This window comes from Anser cygnoides, chromosome Z (genome assembly GCF_040182565.1).
Source record: "Anser cygnoides isolate HZ-2024a breed goose chromosome Z, Taihu_goose_T2T_genome, whole genome shotgun sequence".
Taxonomy (NCBI): domain Eukaryota; kingdom Metazoa; phylum Chordata; class Aves; order Anseriformes; family Anatidae; genus Anser; species Anser cygnoides.
This window is the reverse complement of record NC_089912.1, coordinates 62,595,151-62,614,700: the sequence shown is the minus strand read 5'-3', so window position 1 is coordinate 62,614,700 and position 19,550 is coordinate 62,595,151. Positions and strand designations below refer to the sequence as shown.

General features: G+C 44.2%; 1 protein-coding gene across 5 annotated transcripts in view; it reads left to right on the top strand.

Moving 5' to 3' along the window:
• FAM219A (family with sequence similarity 219 member A) overlaps nt 1–19,550 on the top strand; it is a 99,127-nt gene that overhangs the window by 44,503 nt on the left and 35,074 nt on the right. For 3 of the 5 annotated variants that reach the window (XM_048048559.2, XM_048048560.2, XM_048048558.2), the window contains exon 2: nt 9,635–9,734. In XM_048048559.2, coding sequence (XP_047904516.1) covers nt 9,635–9,734 — 100 coding nt within the window. Of the gene's footprint in view, nt 1–9,628; nt 9,735–12,557; nt 12,788–19,550 lie in introns of those variants that run through there. The other 2 variants (XM_066988722.1, XM_066988723.1) reach the window with 2 other exon arrangements.

Genomic DNA, 19,550 nt, shown 5'->3' with positions numbered 1-19,550 from the left:
TCTCCCTGTTGACTTGAGACCTCAGCCAGGGAGCCTGTGCAGCCAGACACCCCTCCCATCCTTGAGTGGGGTGAGCAAAGACACAAGAGCAAAGCAGAACGAAGAAAGGTTCCTGGAGAAGAACTGAACAGGAGGAACAATTGAACAGCTCAGAAGAGGTTCTGAGGAAATGGATTAAAGGTGCTGGAGATAGTCCAGAGCAAAAAGCAAGACCTTATTCATCTTACACACGTAGAAATTGAACGTGTAAAAATCAGCTGCCTTTCTATGAAAAAAAACAAACAACCACACAACATTCTAATTGCTAACTGGAGAAGAACAGGTTGCTCCAGAGACATGCTGGGGGTGGTATTACTAAATAACTGCGACATTGAACCGCTGACTGAAGCCCTCGGGCTGCTGAAAGTTATGGATGTGGAGCCAGCCCAGCCTTTTCCTACTATTGTTCTTACTTCCAGAGGCTCTGGAAGCCTAGCAGTGTAGCATTTTGTCTATGAAGGTGGTTATCCAGTCTCCAGGATATTGGAGAACTTACATCACTGGAACAGGGCTCTCCTACTGTCATTTGTGTTGTGCTGGGACATTTTTGTTGGAATATCTCATCGCTGCAGTGTCTGCTGGAACCAGCCAACGCTTTTAATGTTTGCATTGGGCAAGCTTTGATCTCATCTTTCATGTACAGCTGGAACAGCCTCGCTGTGTGCGGAGGGGCCGGGGCAAGAGAGGATCTGTAAATGTATACCTGTGTATGCCCGTGACCGTGGCATGGCACCACTTCTATTGCACATTCTCAACTTTTTTCTCTGGGTGTTAAGGCTGTCCATGGGAAGGAAGCACAGATCCTCTCTGGTGGAAAACTCATTTTTTTAAATGAGTTTAGTTTTTTTTTTAATAGTTTTACTCTTGGTGATGCCTCTTTAAAGCTTTGAAGGAACGGGGCACACCTTTGAAAGAAGCTCTAGAAACTTACCGACAAGCATGAATTCAATCCCTAAAAGTTGCTGCTGTTGTCCCTTAGGGGCAACACTGTGGCTGAGCACTGCAGTTTTTTATAGGAGGTGCCTATAGAAGCCCAGGCACTTATTCCAGCCCCCAGCCTTCAAACACACCATGACCTTGGCTCTTTTAATCATTTTGAGGATATCCTCCCTCCTGAGTCGAGGTTTAGGAAACAATTATAAAGTTGCTTGGTTGATTTTGAGGTCCTGGTTTGGCCACATGCCAGTTGCTAAACTGACTCTTAAAAACAGCTACCAAGGAATTTGTGATGCTTTATTGCCTTAAATAATCGTGTATCATTGGTCCTCAGAACCGTGGATGTATAATCAGAGGTACAAAAGGAACGGTGTTAATGCCCTCATGTATATAACCTTTATATGGAGGGAAATGTTTTGGTATTGAAGCATTCTGAAAACATACCTCATTTAATAGCTGGTTTTAAACAGGTATTGCATGCCAGCCACTTGTCAAGTGCTGCAGGCGTTGGGGAGTGTAATGTGGTATTTCTGTAATTTGCAATGTTAACGATCCAATTTAAGTCCTGTAAAGTTAGCACAAGATACCAAACCTATAAATGCATGTGATAAAAAGGATGGCTTATGATCGTGTGTGAGAAGAGCCAGGAGGGAAATACAGTGTTAAATATACTCTGTCGTGATTGAAAGGAAAGGACCGGGGGCTGGTTGTGCTGCTGGCTTCTCTGAGGGAAATCTAACAGAAATCATGTAATTACTCCCATTTTTCCTCCTTGTCCCTCAGTCGCTTTCCCAAAGCATTCGGTCTACTTACAGATTTGGTGCTTCCTCTGTTACTGTGGACTCCCAGGATTAGTCATACATCATCATCCAAAAAAAGGGACTTTCTTCCCTGTGCTGCAAATGTCATTTCTGATTAGGAAAACAGACATTTGAAACTTCTTGTTCACTTACGCCTTTCTGCTTGTTGCGTTGTGTTCAGCCCGAACATGGAAGTCAGGCTGTCCTCTTACAGGGTTTCACAGGAGCGTGTCAACAAGTACGGCGGCACAGAAAGGCAGACTGGCACTTCTCTTCTGGACCCCTTTTAAACAAAGCAAAGACCTGAACTCCTCGTTACCTGCCAGAGGATTAAGCTTCACCTACTGTGGCTGTGCACAGTAGAATGTAATGCCAGTGCAGTTGAGCTGGTTGAGTTTAATTAAGTAGGCTTGAGGTTTTAATCACACACCAATATTAACTCTGCTGGTTTCAGCTGATGAAAAAATGGCTTCAAATACTGGTTTGTCTTATAAATGAATTGAGTTTGAAACCTGGATCCTGTAGTGGGTATTGCAGGCCTGTTTTGTTACTGTTCAATAAGATTTGTTCACCAGTTGCTCAGGAAATAAAAACAGCAGCGTTGTAACTGGTGCATTGGCAGAGCTAGCGGAATGTCAATAAACAGGTGTTGTTTATTAGGTTTTTGAAACTAAGTCAGTAGCTATCAGAGTGTATTTTGGTGCATCACTCACTGTGTCGCCAAAATGCCACTTACTTTCCCTAGGTACAAACTGGCAATGCTAAGAAGATGTACATGCTGATGAAAAGTGCTGACCATGACGTCCCGGGAGCCTTCTGCTCTGGTCACTATGCGTTTCTAGAGTTCCTTCAACGTGTGAGAGTTAGAAAAAACATGTTTTTCTCCAGATCTCCCAGAGAGAAGGTGAAGGCCAGCCATGATCCTTGGAAGTGGTTAGGAAATTTGGATGACCTCTCATTCCCACAGTTAACTGGTGTTCTGTTTGGCTCAGAAGTGGGCTCCTCTCCCCTTAAGCAGGATGGGGGAGTGAGTGGTTAGAGGCAGTGCCGAGCATCCTGAGGGCAGCTGGACAGAGGTCAGAGCCTGAGGACGTACAGCCTCTGCCATCCCATCCAGGATGGGCCCCAGAAAAGCTGGGGTGCAGATGCTAGGTTGCATCACAGTATGGCTTTCCCCAGCTTGGACAGATCAGTGCTAGGGGACTCCAGGTTTAATTCTCTGTCTGTTATCAGTGTCACACTTCACTGTTTGAAAGAATTTGCATTCTTTCTAGGCTGAGCTTTGAGCACTACAGTCTTTTTTCCTGTGCACAGGACAAATGCAGGGTGTGCATTTGCACTCCTGGTTCCTTGACTCGGTAGCTCTGACACCCTGAGCAATAGTGCTGGGGTGTGAAAGGGATGTTCTGGCTTTGTTCAGCTTCATGGCACCACTGGCTCCTGCATCAGGGGAGTATCTGTTGCCTTGTCACCTGAATGTTTTGTACTGTAAGCCAGATAAACTACAAAACCTTACAGCCCCTATAGCCACCTACCGGTTTCCCTAAGTCGTTCCTCCTCCTATATTCCATTTTGCATAAATACAAGATCTGCCATTGCCTTTGATGTCTCTAGAAGATACCAGGGCTATAGAAACCTACCCCTACCATGCTGTGTTTTGTTCCTTCCTAGCCAGACATTTGGTTTATGAATTTTTCTATAATTTTATACTGACCTTCCTGGGCCTCTGATCTGACAGTTCGTATGTTTTTGTGTTTCATGTTTCATATATGTGAGAATCCTCCAGCATTTGTTATCTTTTCCAAACCCTGCTTTAGAATCTGAACTGAAATAGTATTAGCACTTGAACCTTTTCCTGTCGTTCAAAGCCATTTCACTATCGCTTCGTTGGATCATCGCTCCACATTTATTAAACAAGGACCCTGATATTTCCTTGCAGCTGTGCAGTCTAAGGTAATCGTTTCTTGTTCTGGTGATCAGAAACATGAGGAAAAAAAGACACCCTTTTTTTCTGCAGCAGTTCTTTATGTATCTGAAGACAGCTATTATGAGACTCCTTAATCTTCCCCTTTCTTCTCTGAGCAAATCCATTCTTTTAGTATTCCTGGATGGTTGTAGCTTCAAGCTTTCATCCATAGGAGAGCCGAGGGGATTACATCTTACTTGAAGTAATGGGCTCCAAAACAGAATGTTTAAGCTGGAGCCCAAGGGATAGAGAGGAGAGCATGAGAGACTCTTTTGTGAGGTTTGCAGGTTACATTCCTGCAGTACATCCCCCTGTGACACTTCCCTTTCTCTTCCAGAATATGCCATTACTGACCATTGTTCAGCTTGACTCACTATAAATCTCACATCCTTTATCCCTCTACTTTAAAGTTTTCCCACATAGATTACACAAATCTGTACACATTTTATACATCTCAGTTCCCAGTGTTTTAGTTTTTGTGTTTTGGTTTTGTTTTTTTTTTTACACTCTATGCTTATAGATATTTCATGTTTATATTGTAGTGGTACCTAAAGGCTTCAGAGGTCTGTTGTCTAAAATACTATGAGGCTGTGCTTTTACATACCTACCTACGCACATCAGAGTCCCTTCCCCACAAGCATGCCATCCACAGCTGCATTCCTCAGGACAACCTTGTGTGTCACAGCTTGAGGCAGAGCAAATCTGCAAGGAGCGTATGATTTCTGTTCCCAGGGCAGAGAAGACTGAAGATGTGAATACCTATTAGCAGGAGCAATGTTCTAGCCCCGGAGTCCGGTATGACAACATGGGAATGATAGAAACTTCTCAGTGACCCAAACATATGCCCTGCAATTGGCGTGCATGAGTTTCTCACTTGTTTTTGTGCTAAGTCAGTTTCTCATGCACAGAACATCTATTAAATTTTCAAGCTCATTGTTTTATGTGGGGAAAAAAAAGCAAAACACTTGGGCTTGTCCTTTCTTGTTAGCATTGGTTTATAGCATGTGATCCGCATGGGCAGCTTCAGAGAGCAGGAGCCTGCTGGGCTGCAAGTACTTGCTGTAGGCCGTCACGCATGCATTGGTACCAGTACTTCCAGCATCTTTAAGTCGGGCAGAAGACAGCAAGCATATCATCGGCCTGTACTGGAGAGAGACAAAGCTAACTGGATGATATTCCTGAGCAGCCAGATCATAATGATTTAGCTGCTGATAATTAGACCAATGCCTCTGAACTGAGGAGAGAAGTGATGGATACAGCCTTGTATATTGGGTCTTTCTATGAGATCAGAGGATGAGGGCACTCTTCCCCCTCTGCTTATCAAAAAGCAGAGCTGCTTTAATAATCGCAGAATTCCCCACAGAGAGCAGGGTGGAGAACATCTTTTAGTGGCTGCAGGAATGACTGATCTCAAGGGTTGGAAAGGTGGGCAGGTGGAGACATCTCTGTTACCAGCCCTGCTCTTAAGGGGCAGCTGAAGGCCACAAAAAATGTGTGCCCATTCCCTTCCACATGCACTGGGGTCCCAGAGGAGTCACGGGGCAGGCTTGTTAAGCTCGCGAGATATCAGAGGTGTTGACTTTGAGTGAAGTGAAAGGAAGCTGCATTTCCAGAGGTGTTTCAAGGGTGTATTTGCACCCAGCTCCATTGCTCAGGGTGTAACACTGCAGTTTGCTGGCTGTTTGGGTTATTCCGCCCCATAGTCAGTGTGGGCTACTGCGAGAGGCAGGCGGTAAGAGTAAAAAGACTGTTGACCTGGAAAGGGGAAGAGGAGTGGAACAGAGAAGGAATAAAAACCCTACTGAGCACCACCTGATTTAAGTTTAAAGTGGTTTCAGCTCCTCTCCATGCCCCTGCATACTAAGGATTCACACTGCTGCTGTACCATGAAGGTTCACTGGAACTAATTTCTGATGTTCAGACACGGCATGTTGTACTCGCTGCAGGATGTGGCTGTACCTGGCAGGAGGCAGAATTTTCAAGGTCCATGGTGTTGAGCCCAGAAGAAGAACAAACTGATAAGGAAACACCCCACCGTTCAAATGCTGCTGTTACCCATGCCCAATTAAGCTGTGAGCATGTGGGGAGAAAACTATGATTAAACTCTGGCCCCAACCAAATGTTCATGCAGAGGTCTGATTGAATGTATTTTTTTCCCTAGGAGGCATGAGGAGGTCTCAAGAACAGCCAAAGAAAACCACCTAAAATGTATTAAATTCCCAGAGCCATTTTGGAGCCCCTGCAGCCACTTGCCTTTTGATTGGGAGTGTTGTTTGGCTCCCGGTGAGCAGAGAAATCACGTCACCTGGCCTGGAACAGGTGACACCGCATAGTTGTGACCCTGATGCTGGGGTCCGAGCTGAACGCATTGCCTAAGGAAGGCTTGTAAAAAAAAGATAAAGCCACAAGTGAATTCCAGTAACATAAGCACACAGTGAACCTCGGTCTGCTTGTAGGCATCCACAAGCAAAAGGCTAATTAGTTGAGTAAATACTTCTCTGGGTAGATTTGCTACAGAGAGAGAAATGTGTGCATTCATGATGCACAGAGGCAAGGGGGCAGCCCTAGCTGAACCACAGGAATGCTGTTGTGCTTGTGCTTGTCTGGAGCCCTGCGCGTTGCTGCAGAACCAGGGTTATGCCAGTGCCACGGACAAGGCACTCTAGTGCTGGGGATGCTGTCCCTGGCCCAGCTCGGTGTCCTTCTGGTTCAGTTTTGCAATTCAGAGGGAGCAGGCCTGGCCCGTGCACTGCAGCGGTGGTTGCTCAGGCTCAGCTGTTGCTGCGTGGGCCCTTTGCGCCTGTCATGAGTGCTGTGCGGCTGGAGTGGGTGCCCAAGTGGGTCTGATGTAGCGGTGAGGTGTGCTGAGGCAGAAGGGCAACATTTTAGGCCTTAGAAATGATTTCCTGGCATAGACTAGTCAGATGAAAGGTCTCACCTACCCCTTCATTGTGTCCCCATGAGCACGAGAACAGGGTGAGTCCCCAGTGTTACCTCCCTGGTTCACTCTCTCCAGAGATCTGTGCCTCTAGGGCTGCCTAAGCTCACAGCAGAACTTTAGTATTCGATAATCCTCATGGATATCCCTTCCATGCATTTATCTCGCCCTTTTCTCAGCCCCTTTTAGCATCCTCAGTAGCCTGTCACCTGTTGTATGGAGAAGTACTGAGTTTGTTTCCAGCTGCTGCATGTTAACTGCCACTTTATATCCCTTTCTTGTAGAAAATAAAGGCTGGCTGATCCCTATTCACCTTCTCATCCCACTCTGGATCATTTAAACTTCTCCCAGATCCCCCATCCATTGTCTCTTCCTGGCTGAAGAGTCCTGGTCTGTGTTGTTCTGGTCATCTCATGGAACCTGTCATCCAGGATCTCTTCCTTGAGTGACAGAAGCTAGCTGCAGCTCACCATTTTCATTTGTGAAGTTGGGATTTTTTTTTTCTTCTGTCTGCCACTTTTATCTTCATTTAATTTCAACTGTTGCACTTTTACCATTCAGCTGCCATACTTTCTCATTCAGTGTGGCTATTAAAAACCTGGCATTTTTCTTCGTAAAAATAGTTTTTTTAACCTAAAACCCATGTGATTTATTATTTATACCTAATCATGTTCTCCCAGATACTGGCTTGGTTGTCTGCAACTTACTGTAACCTTTCTCACCATATTATTAAACTGCTTCTGCACTACTCTGGCAGTGGCTACATTTTAGAGGAAGGTTCAGCATTATCTATTTTGTGTCATTGAATGCAGAGTCTTGTAAGAACCATCCATTTTAAGTGCTGTCAAAGAACGCCTACTGGACAGTGCAAGGGAGCAGAATTTTGATAAAATAATGCTACATGTGGTATTTGACCAGTTCCTATTAAGACGGAGCCTAATTCAAGAATCATATTTTATCTCTTAAGCACAGTGTGTTAAAAAGAGCTAAAGAATTAAAAAGAATTAAAGAGGCAGCACTGGGGTGGAAAGGATGGTGGTTCACAGAACCACCAAGTGGCTGAGGTGGGCAGGAGCTCTGGGTCCCTCGGGTCCAACCCCTGCCCAAGCAGGGACACCCAGAGCAGGGTGCCCAGGCCCGGTCCAGGTTGATTTTGAAGATCTCCAAGGAGGGAGGCCCCACAGCCTCTCTGGGCCACCTGTGCTGGTGCTCTGTCACCCACACAACACAGCAGTGCTTTCTGATGCTCAGGGGAACCTCCTGTGCTCCAGTTTGTGCCCATGGCCTCTTGTCCTGGCACTGGGCACCACTGGGAAGAGCCTAGCTCCATCCTCTTTGCACCCTCCCTTCAGGTGTTTACAGACATTGGTGAGATCCCTCCGAGCTGCCTCTTGTCCCCCCTGAACAGCCCCAGCTCTCTCGGCCTCTCCTCGCAGGAGAGGTGCTCCAGCTCCTTCGTCATCATGGTGGCCCTCTGTTGGACTCTCCCCAGTGTGGCCATGTCTCTCTTGTCCTGAGGGGCCTGGAACTGGACCCAGCACTCAGGTGCAGCCTCCCCCGTGCTGAGTAGAGGGGAAGGATCATCTCTGTAGACCTACTGGTGATGCTTTGCGTAATGCAGCTGAGAATGCTGTCACCCTTCCACCCTTCATTGCTGACTCACCTTCAGCTTGGTGTCCACCGGGACTCCTTGGTGCTTTTCTGCAGATCTTACTGACTGAAGGAGAACTCACTGAGCTCACAGAGTGATTTCTTTCTGAGGGAGCAGAGCAACAGTCCCTTGCTTTGAAACTCACTGACTGGCTTGCATTGCTTACAGGTGTCAGTGCCAAATCACGGGTTGCATTTTTACTAGAAAATCTGTAAAAAAAAAAAAATTACAAACTCCAGAAACTGAGAGGTGGACAATATTAATTAGCCAGTTTGGAGTGGTATTTACTGATCTTTAGTTTCTCATGCCTTGTTCCATTTCTACAAACTGATGGTTTCTTCAGATATTGGACTTAATATTGGATGTTTGTTTTCCCTGTGCAGCTGTACCTATTATAAATCAGAATTTATATACCCATATATGTATATATATGTGCGCATGTTCAATTTAGTTTCTAGCTTCTAGGTGGGAAGAAGTGAACATATTGGAAAATCAGTGGTGCTAAATAGAGATAGGTCCAACAGGTTTGGAATTTGACGTGAAAGGATTTTAAATACTTTCATCAGTGCTGGAGCCAAGTGACTTGGTAGCTTGTCTCTGTATGACTGCTCTGATGCACTGTAACGTTGAGTACAGCGCTACCTGGATTAGGTTGTCTGTAAGAGGCCGCAATGGCGCAGATTTAAGTTTTGGGAGCTTTTGTTTTAGGGGGATTCCAGTAAAAGCTGCTGTGCTGACAGACACTGAAATTAAATCTGCCCATTTAGCCACAAAATTGGTCCAGTATGGGAAGTACAGGCTTCTTCATTCTTCTCCAAGATGGACCGGAGATTGAATTCACCTTTTTATTTGGTCTTAATTCCTTCTGGGCAAGACTTTCACACAGCTGGTCACGAGCTTTTTAGTTTTAATCATGAGCTTGACTGATCCACTTAGAACTCAGTTGAAACTGTAAGTGTATTTCATACGACACACCAAAGAGTCATCACATGAAAATGGCTTGGGACTATTGCCAGCCCAGGCTGATTTTGATCTGGTGACCTACGCTCCATATTATATTCCCAGTATCATCCATCATGTTTCTGATGTTGAAATCTGGCATTTCCAGAGGTAGTTTTAACATACTAAACATGCTTCCAAAGTTCTGTGATTTTCCCCTAGGTTTCAGCCATTTAAAACACCAGCATACTCTCTGCTTCCTCTGAACGCGGGTGGGGATGGACTAGCCTAGTAGCCAGGTAGAGAAGTGACTGCATAACTTTTAGCTAAACTGTTCTGTTCTGTTTCATTTTCTGTCTCTACAGGATCCAACAGCTGCGTCTATTTCGGACAGAGATTGTGATACGAGAGAGGGAGAGACTGTAGCCATGAACTATAAGCCGTCCCCACTTCAAGTGAAATTAGGTGAGTCATTGCTGTTGAAGACCGAGAAGGCTGAATCTAAGGTCTGTAATATGGTGAGGCGCTAGTGGGATCATAAGCAGATCTCCATTTGTATGGCTGAACATACCAGCTCAGCTCAGAAATCTCACAGAGCAGTTTATCGGTGTGATTCTGCTGCTCAGGGAAGTGACCTACAAACATCGAAGGACAGTCTGTCTTGGGCTGTGGTAGAGGTCTTCCTGAAAAGGAAGGAACAGCTTTTTAAACCTACAGAATTTCATCAAGCTAAGATTAAGGCTTGGCCAGAAAAAGAATGAAGATAATACAGAGGGGCTGTAAAAAGAGGACAGGATGACTGCAAACAAAAGGGAGAGGAACAGAGACTTGGACCATTACCAGGAAAAGACAGAGCCGTGTTGTTGTGAGGTGGAGGGACTGTAGGTTTTTAATGGTTCACAAAGAAATACTCATGCTATTTCTGAGCACTGTGTCTGAAGTTCTGGAAGCAGCAGCGTATATTAGCACAACACATTGCTTCCACACAAAGCTGATGCTTACAAGAGGACAGTAATCCACACATTGCCATCCTGATTCCAAAACCTGAATCTCTATTGTGCCATACAGACTCAAGACCCTGACAAAGGGCATGTCAAAGGAATAGTGTGGTTTTTGCTCAGAGGATGGGTAAAAAATGGTCTGGGAAATTTCCAGATGGGAGCAGGAAGCAGTCCCCTAGTTGTCCTTCACATCAGAATAAATGACATTGATGGGATGCTGCTGGAGCTGATTGAGGGTGACTGCCATGTCAGGGAAGGCTCTGAAAAAGGTGGATGCCCAGATGTTCAGTGGCATAGCCCTGAGCCCTACCAAATGAATGACAGGGAAGGTCAGCAGACAGCTAAAGTCTGAACAAGATTTGAGAACCTGTGAGCATCGTTACGTGGTTATGAAGAGATCTTGTCAATAGGTGGGTTTCACCCAAGGACATTAAGTACTACTGCAAACAGTGGTGTTGGCTTCATTGGTAAGAGGAGCTTTAAAGAAACACCAGGAGAAGTCTGGAAGCATTTGTGCAGTCTCAAGACTCTGCTGGAGTTTATGGGAGATTGAATAATAGACAGATCTGGTCATTGCAGTGCATAAAGGAATTTTGTAGACTACGTCTATGGACAGTGAAGGGAAAGAAAGTAGTTGAATAAATGATCTTGAAGAAGGAGTGACTAGGGAGGAAAAGAGACATAAAGTTGGATGTGCAAATGCAGCAAGGTTATGCAGCAAGGTGGAAGACCTTGAACTATTGATGGAGGATATGAGCAAGTGCATTGGGACAGTATATCTGTCCTGCAGTAGCAATCATAAGTACTCTAAAAAGGGCAGCTGCTTTTCAGGAAATGGCAGAAAGCAGCAGTATGTGTTAATGACAGCTCAACTCACAGTTTGGTAAAAGATAATCACTGCCAGCATGCCATATGCCACCAGCATCCTTTTTCACTACCAAAAGAGTTCTGTGATGTTATTAGAGAGATAATTACTACTGCAGTAGTTGTTTTGGATAATTTAACATCAGGAATTAGGTTGGAGAGCAATTGATACTATTATTGGTAGGTCTGAGACATTCTTGCATTTCTGGACAATAAAGATATCCTCCAGAGATTCACTAATGTGACAGAAAATGGAGCTTATTTTAGACTTGGCTTTGGTAACACATGAGGACATTATAGAAGATCTGATCATCAGAAAGAGATTTGGATTCAGAGATAATAAGTTTGATTCATGCAAATTAAATGTAAAGGTAATTTAAAATAGATCTGTAACAAATTTCAGTTTTATAAAGTAAGTGCATAACCAGAGGCAGTGAATTGAGAACCCCAGGGAATTCACTTCACATTGGGTAGTGGTGAAGGAGAAACTATCAGAAGAAAGGAGATTGTTAATGGGCTTCTCCAACAGTCATTTCTTTTAGAAGTTCATTAATGACAAAGGGACAAAAAGTAGGAGGGAGTTGGAGGGGGACATCAGTACAATAAAGACTCAGAAATACCACAGAGGAAAGGCATGAAAACTAAAGTAATAGAAATGAGAAAAATATGACAGGAGCAACTCAGTCTGCTGTAAATTGAAGTTTACCAACTGGAAGTGAGTAAGAAAGAGAAAGCCTGATATAATTGCAAGATGAGTAATTATTAAAATGGACTAATACATAAAAATATGCCATAGTCATACCTTTGCAGAGTTTCCCAGCTTTTTTCCAAACATACAGATACAGCAGAATGATTAGTTCTTCTGCCAAAACTTCTGCTTTATCATGTAGGGAAAATTTTATTGCATTTCGCCACTGCCGAATGCTATTATCCACCATTAAAGTGGGAAAGGTGGATATTAGAAGAGTCTGAATCACTTTTTCCAGTAGATAAAGGTGTATCACTGCTATTGTGAAAGGCCAGGGTAAGATGTTTGCAATGCAGTGTAACGATCTCATCGCTTCAGTTCCACCAAGAGGAATTTAGAGTGGGCTTGGTATAGATGAGAAGTACATAAGACCAGCGATTTGAAAGCCTGTCATATAACAGAAAACTAAAAGAGGTTGGCATATTGTACCTGGTAAAAGCAGGATGGAGAAAGGATCTGCTTGCCTTACATAAATCTTTCAGGGAGTAAATATCAGGAACAAAAAAGAAATATTTGACATTACAGATTGTGTAAACATTGCAAAAGTTAAAGCATAAATTGTGAGGGGTATATTACATCTGGAAATTAAAGCATGCTTAACCATGAAAGTAGGGACAGGCTCAACTGGTGTCTTCTGGGAATAACAGAAAACATCCAAAACTTGTATTGTATTAGAGCTCCACAGAGTTATAGAAGGACACAGCCTCCAGGACCTGCTAGTGCTCCTGCCTAGTGAATGCTCGGTGCTGACCACACTGTGCTTCTGAAGATCATAGTTGGTGAAATCTACCTGCTTAAGAGGAATTGTCCAACCACACTGACAAGCATGTTCCTGCCTGGGCTCCAGAGAGAAGTCTGCTCAAAACCCTCCTCTCCCTGTGGATACAGAGTGCCTCTTCAATTAGGTGAACGCATATCTAACAGAGTTTGGATTGACTCTCTACTCTTAGCCATACTCTGATGAGTGCTAGGTTACCTGGGCCAAAACGAGACTGATGGTATTGTCTGCAGCCAGTGTAACATGCTTTTAAAACACATCAGCTCCTGTTGCTGTCGTTCTTAAAATCTGCCTGACCTTTGCAATTTTCAAGCAGCTTAATGTCTCACGTCTCCCAGCTCTGGCTCCTTTTCTTCCAACTCAATCTTTAGTCTCTTCTGCATTAAACTCATCAGGATTTGGATTGCTTTTTAATCCCTTTAAGCCTAAACAAAGTTAAGGTAGTACATAAATGTTTAATAGCTTACCTGGCAAAGCTGTTGTTGGGGATGGTAGTGACTAGGGTTTTAATCCTATTGCAAGTTTTCTGTATGGATAGTGGCATTTTTCACTGTTAAATCGGAATCAATTGTTCAAATGTCAAATGCTCTGACGGAAGGTTGATAAATGTCATTTTATACTCTGTGAAGATTCATATATAAATCTGTCATATGTGCTTGCTGGAAGCTTGGTTTAAATGAGCTCAATTAAATAGCAACCCAGCATGCATAGAAGTTTTGCTTCCAGAGCCCACAGTGATTGAAGTGTGACAGAAATTGTGCTGTGCTGCATGCTCCGAACATAGATTTATCCTGCTGCTTGAATGTCCTTTCTATGGTTGTTTCTCTGCCCCATAAGTAAATACGTTTCATTACCACGTTTGTTTGGGGGTCAGTTAGATACAAGAAAATCTTCACAGGTGGCTTTTATTTCTAGTAAGTTCCTAAAGATTACACCTGATTTGTAAGTGGAATAGTAAAGTATTTGGCTTGTTGCTGGTACCACATCTAAAAAGAGACAAACTTCACATGAAGGGAAAGTAACTTCTGCTTCATGTAATTCATCATCTTAAGACTTACAGATACTGTATCCATATTAATTATGTATTTCTTACTTCCCTAACACTCCCATTTTGTCTTTCTGTTGAAATTTCAGGACTCAGCCATGCTTCTTTCTTGCCTGCAAATCATTTGATAAGGAAACTCCTGACAGCACGGGGGGGGTTGGGCGTCCATTAGTGCTGGGAGATGTCTCCAGCACATCCTTATTAGGAGGCATATCCAGATGGAGCACATACCACAAGCCTTTGGAAAACAGAAGAGAGTTGTGATAAGGAGAGGGAGGAATAGAATAATCCCTAAGTGTAGATCTCGGGGGCTCCATATCCACTGGAAGGTAACAGATCCCCGCGGGATCCCCACGAGATGAAATACTATTTTAATGAAGTTTATGCCATCTGTTTTTCTATTTTGCATTTTTAATTTCACTTCTTTGCGCTGAAATCCCCATCCAGACAGTCTGTCTGTCTTACCTAGCAGTCAGTGATGTGACAGTTTGCGTTAAAACAGGCAGCGTGGCAATGGGTTGCAGCACAGGCTACGGTGGTGATGAGGGGCTGTGGCAGTGGCATCTTTATCAACACATCCACCACGCCAGGAGCTTGGCAGTAAATCCCCCACATCCCTGTCTGCAAGATGAGCATACGAGAGAGAGGCAGACAGACAGAGCGACTCATAGCAGCATCCCTCTGAGACCTGCTTCCTTTCCTTACTCGGTGTCCGTGACTAGCATGCAGGCTGGCTTCAACGCAGGCTTTCATACAATCTCAGCTGCTGTAGAGGGAAGGAAAGCTGCCGTGTCCAAGGCATGACACCTGGCCAGTACACTTAACGGGCTGGAGGGAAATATTCCACCCCAGAAGGGGCTCGCTGACTGTAACTGCCTTCAGGCAAACAAAGTAACAAGGGCTGATGGTGGGTATCGAAAATCAAGCTGCCATTAGGGGGTTTCAATTGTTTTGTGGAAAATTAGAGAGGCTGTCCTTGGACGTGGGTTCTTGAAAAAGAATAAATCTTCCTCATTTGTGAAAATGCATGCTTTCTGGGCTAGATTCAGGGGAGGCTCAAATGGTGCAGTCAATCCCTTTCTTCCCAGCCTTCTGACCTCCTAATTATTCTCTGTGGGCTCTTTCTTTTAGACGCCCATCAGGGGTGCAGTGCACCTGATGTCAGCACTGCCTTGCTGTCTTTAGTTTAGCTGGGTTCTGGAGCAGTTTCTTAATTGCTTCTTTATAAAGTTGCCAGTCGGCTAATGGGTAAAGGTGGGTATTTTTGGAGGGCTCTGGTAGGATCTTGTCTGCTTAGATGTAAGCACCTTCTCTCCTTGAGCTAGCTAGAGAAATATGGCACTACTTTGGAAGATTGCTCAGTGGGGTGCCTAACTGTATGTGATCAGCAAATGTCTAATCTAGCATGCTGGATCCCACCTAAAGACTGAGTGAGCTACATGCAGATATAGTCCCAAAAGGGAGCCTATTTCATATTGATGCTGGCTTGAAAATATTTGTGTTTTTTATTTTAGATTTTGTTAGCAAAGCTTCTTGTAAAAAGTGGCCTGAATTGCAAATGTAGCAGATAATTTTCCCACTTTTCCTAGCTACAGTTTTGTTCCTCTTCCAGCTTAGATCTCATGCTGGTATTTATCTAAGTACCAAAAAAACACAGTGGCTGGTACTAGTCAGCACGGTAAGGAGAAGCACATGTCACAAAGTTGCCTTTAATGTAAGTTTCTGTTGTTCAATTATATAACCTGCCAGCCTAACCAGAAACTTCCCTTGCTTCAAGAGGCAGGAAGCTGTCCTACAGCTATCAGAGCAGAGCTATTTCATGAATTAATAGGGTACTAACACTTCGCTGGGGCCAGCTGCATTGTAGGATGTTGCTTTTTTTCTCCAGGAGACACTGCACAGATCGTTCTTAGAGCAGGTCAGCCACAGCCCTGTTACTGTGGGGGAGGAAATTATGCTCTCCTGGAGCCTGGACCTATTGCTAGGGTGAGCATAAAAGCATCTGGAGTCATCCCAGCCTGGCCTTTCGGCTTTCTGTATGACAAGAAGGAGATGAGAGCAACCGAGCAGCCACAGTGGGGCCTGAGTCAAGCAGGTGGCTCAGGGTGAGGTGAAGAAAGGAGAAAAAGCTGTGCTCTGACACATAGCCGTAGTGCTCGCCCTCCAAGGAGAAATGAGATCTCAGATTAGACCACCAAGGCTTTTTGTCTGCTTCTGTTTCTATCGGTACCTGCCCCACCTCTCCATGGTGTTATTTTTCAAAAAAAAAAAAATAAGCGATGAAGTTAAAAAAAAGTATATTTAAAGGATATGTCAAATGTCCTGAAAGATACAAGAATTTATGAGTAAATTTTTCACTTTTTTTCTCAATTATACTTCTACATACCATACAGAATATACTATATACCATATCTCTTTTTCAGCTCAAAGCATTCTACAGATATCCAATTACGTTTTACATCAGCCTGTTGTATGGTATAATCTTATAATACCTGTCAAATCCAGCAATAAGTATACAAAGCATATTTGGATAATGAGGAAGAGATAGCAGGAAACAAAATATTTTTTCATTTGTGCTGGAGTAGAGTAGAGTAGAATTAGAACAGAACAGAACAGAACAGAACAGAACAGAACAGAATAGAATAGAATAGAATAGAATAGAATAGAATAGAATAGAATAGAATAGAATAGAATAGAATAGAATAGTTGGAAGGGAGCTTCAAAGATCTTCTTGTCTGACTTCCTGACCACTTCAGGGCTAACCAAAAATTAAAGGCTTTTAATGAGGGCATTATCCAAATACTATTTTTGAGGCAAATGCTGCAGTAGGGGTTGACCAGGATTATCCCTGAATTTTGCAAGAGGCTGCTGCGGGTCTTGTTTAAACTGAGAGGCTTGCCAAGAGGATCATCAGAAAGGGAACCCAGTGGTACCCAGTGCTGGAGTGTGACGTATGGAGATATAACCAGACTGTGAGGGAATGGGCCCCATCCCTACCTGTTGCTCATCACTCCATCACTGGCCTTCTCCATGTACAAATATCCTAAGATTTTACCTGATGGCAGGAGAGGATTTCGTATCTCTGGCTTTAGCAGTCTCTAGCTGGGGACAGGGATTCTGCACAGAGACACCAATCTGTTGTGTCCACTTCCAGACACGAAATTACTTCTCTTGTGCTATTGGATTAATTCCTGCTTGTTAACATTCTCCGAAACCTCAGTCACTTAACTTGAATGATGTTCACTTACAGCAAGCAACTCTGGTAAGGGTGAAATGGCAACAGAAATCCTGTCCCAAGGAAATTCAGCATATTGTTCCCCGGTGTGCTTGAGTTGGAAAAACTAAGGATCTAATTTATGGCTGGACCCCATCTTAGTGGAGACTGGAGTGAACAAAGGCATAATCCACTTGGGGACAGAGGCTAACAGCACAAGCTTTGGTGTTGACTCCTGCCTTCCAGCCTGCTGCTGTGCATTTGTGGCAGATATTAAATTGCCATACTGTCATGGAGGAGTAGTACTGGGAATATCAGTCAGTGAGCTGAGAACTACAAAGCCCTCAGGGTTCAACATAACAAAATTTGTGCATTTCTGGTCGAAACTTTACAGATGGTCTCTGGCCCAGTAAAGGACAGGCTGCCTTTAACTCTCCGTGCTGCTTCTGAAATGGATCTTTCAATGTGTAATTATTTAACTCATGTGTAGCTATTGAACCACTCTCATAAGGTTGCGTATGGGTTCAGAACTTGTTCTAAAGGAGATCCACTGAAGAGACACAAAATGCACAGTGGAGTAACCTGTCCCAGTGCTGTTCAAAAGGATGCCTCACTCAGAGACTCCCTGCCAGTGCTGTTTTTGCCAGAGGTCAAGATGAAAAAGTGGCGCTGGGAGATGCCATCCCAAAGGGAGTACAGGTATCAAGCTTCTTGTGCAGTCTGAATTGTTGGAAGCCTGCATCCTTGGCTCCTTTTCTGCATCATCTCTTCCCAGTCTGCTTCACAGCTTGTGACTTCTGAGTGTTTCAATACGGAAAATAGAATAATAAGGGAAGGTTGTAGCAGACTGGACAAATCAATGCCATTAGTGTATCCTTTTGTCAGTACCTCAAGTACTGTACTATTCCCAGTTGCTCTTCTGTAACAAGGCGATTAATGTTAATTAGGTACAGCAGCTGTTGTTTCTGGGAAGAAGCTCTGTAGGTAAATTAGGGAAACATTTTATAAAAAAGCTGTATCACTTTAGCTACGTCCCCAGGTTCCAGCTCTATTGACAAAACTGCAGATTTCCGTACCCATAACGGTTTGCTTGGCGACCTCAAATGACATCATTACCTTAAGTGCACAAAGCCATTTTCCTCCCTTGGGAGCACCCATTTCCTTGAACACAGTCTGTACTTTGTAGGGGGGGGTGAGTAATGTGGAAGCCAGAGCGCAGTGGCAATATAGCACTGCTATTGATTTTCTTCATGAAGACAGAAGTGCAGCCTACCACTCGGAGGTCTCCTGGGGCTGGGAGGAATTTATTTAAACATTATTTCATATGTTATTACTCTTACCATTTGTAAGAGAAATTGTGTACGCAGATTTATTGCAGCATCCTTCCTGTAGGATATCTCCAGGCTGTTTGGAAGGGAACGACAGAGTGAACAGCTGCATCACGTTAAGGGCAGCAGGGCTGTCCAGAGGGGCAAGGACGAGGGCAGAAAAACAATTGTGACAGGCATGTTATTGCAGATTAGCTAGAGGAGAAACGGAGGGGCAGGAAGGAAGAGGTGTGTGAGATGCTGTAGCTGACACAGGCAGCAGTAAACAGTAAAGCCATTAAGAGAAACTGGAATCGAGCAACCCAGTGGGATTCAGCAGGGATCTCTGGGCAGGAGGATGTGTGTAGGTGGGTGAGACAGAGGGGTGGGAAGAACCAGTCAGCAAAGCCAGGAGCAAAGCAAAGCATGGACAAACAAATATGAGTAAATATGAGTGTGATGTGGCATGATTTACAATTACACCAAACGATCCTAGTCTTTCTGTCACTGCAATCTGTTCAGTTTGTTGTGCCAGCCCACCAGGGTCTTACTGCCCCTCCCAGCCCTCCTCCATCATACGTGCACCTCTCCTGTGACAAGTCACTGCGTACCCACCTGCCTCACCAGCCGACCGACACACGTGCACTCACACCTTGTATCGCACACAGCAGTCTTGACTAACACGGCTTCAGATAAAAGGTCGTGTGGGAGGAGGCTATGAGCTAGCTGTATTATTCTGATGGGCAGTGTCTGACCATCCTCTGGCCTCGGAGCTTTTACGGTATAAACAGACGTGGTGGTCCAGGAAAGTGAGCTAATCCTGAAGGTCTGCTTCTGCACAAGTTATGTCACTTTGTAATCAGAATGTGCCAAAGCATCTGAGTGGAGGTTTTGTGCTTGAAGCAGAAGACCAGAGCTGCAAATTACAGGTTCTCTTTTTTGCACTGCCCCGGCCTGCCATAATCTGTCACAAATGTAAGAAGCAGCTCAGATCGTGTCCTGCTTATTTCACTAGCAGAAGGTTGTGAGGTAAACAAATTAAGCAAATTACCGAGAGTCTCTGATAGAAGGAGGGAAAAACACAGTAATTGAAGTAGTGATTAGAATAAAAACTACCCTGGCAGAACCTAACCACAGCAGTGAACACCCCAGCAGCGATAAGCCCATGGTCTGTTCAGAGGCCTCATTACATGCTGCGTATTGCTCCCATCGCTGCTTTCTGTGAAGCAAACAGAGACCCAGTTTAGAAGAGTATTCACCCCCAAAGATGATGTGCACTTTGTTCCTGACATTAAAAAGACTAACACCAGCTGTGCTGACAAAG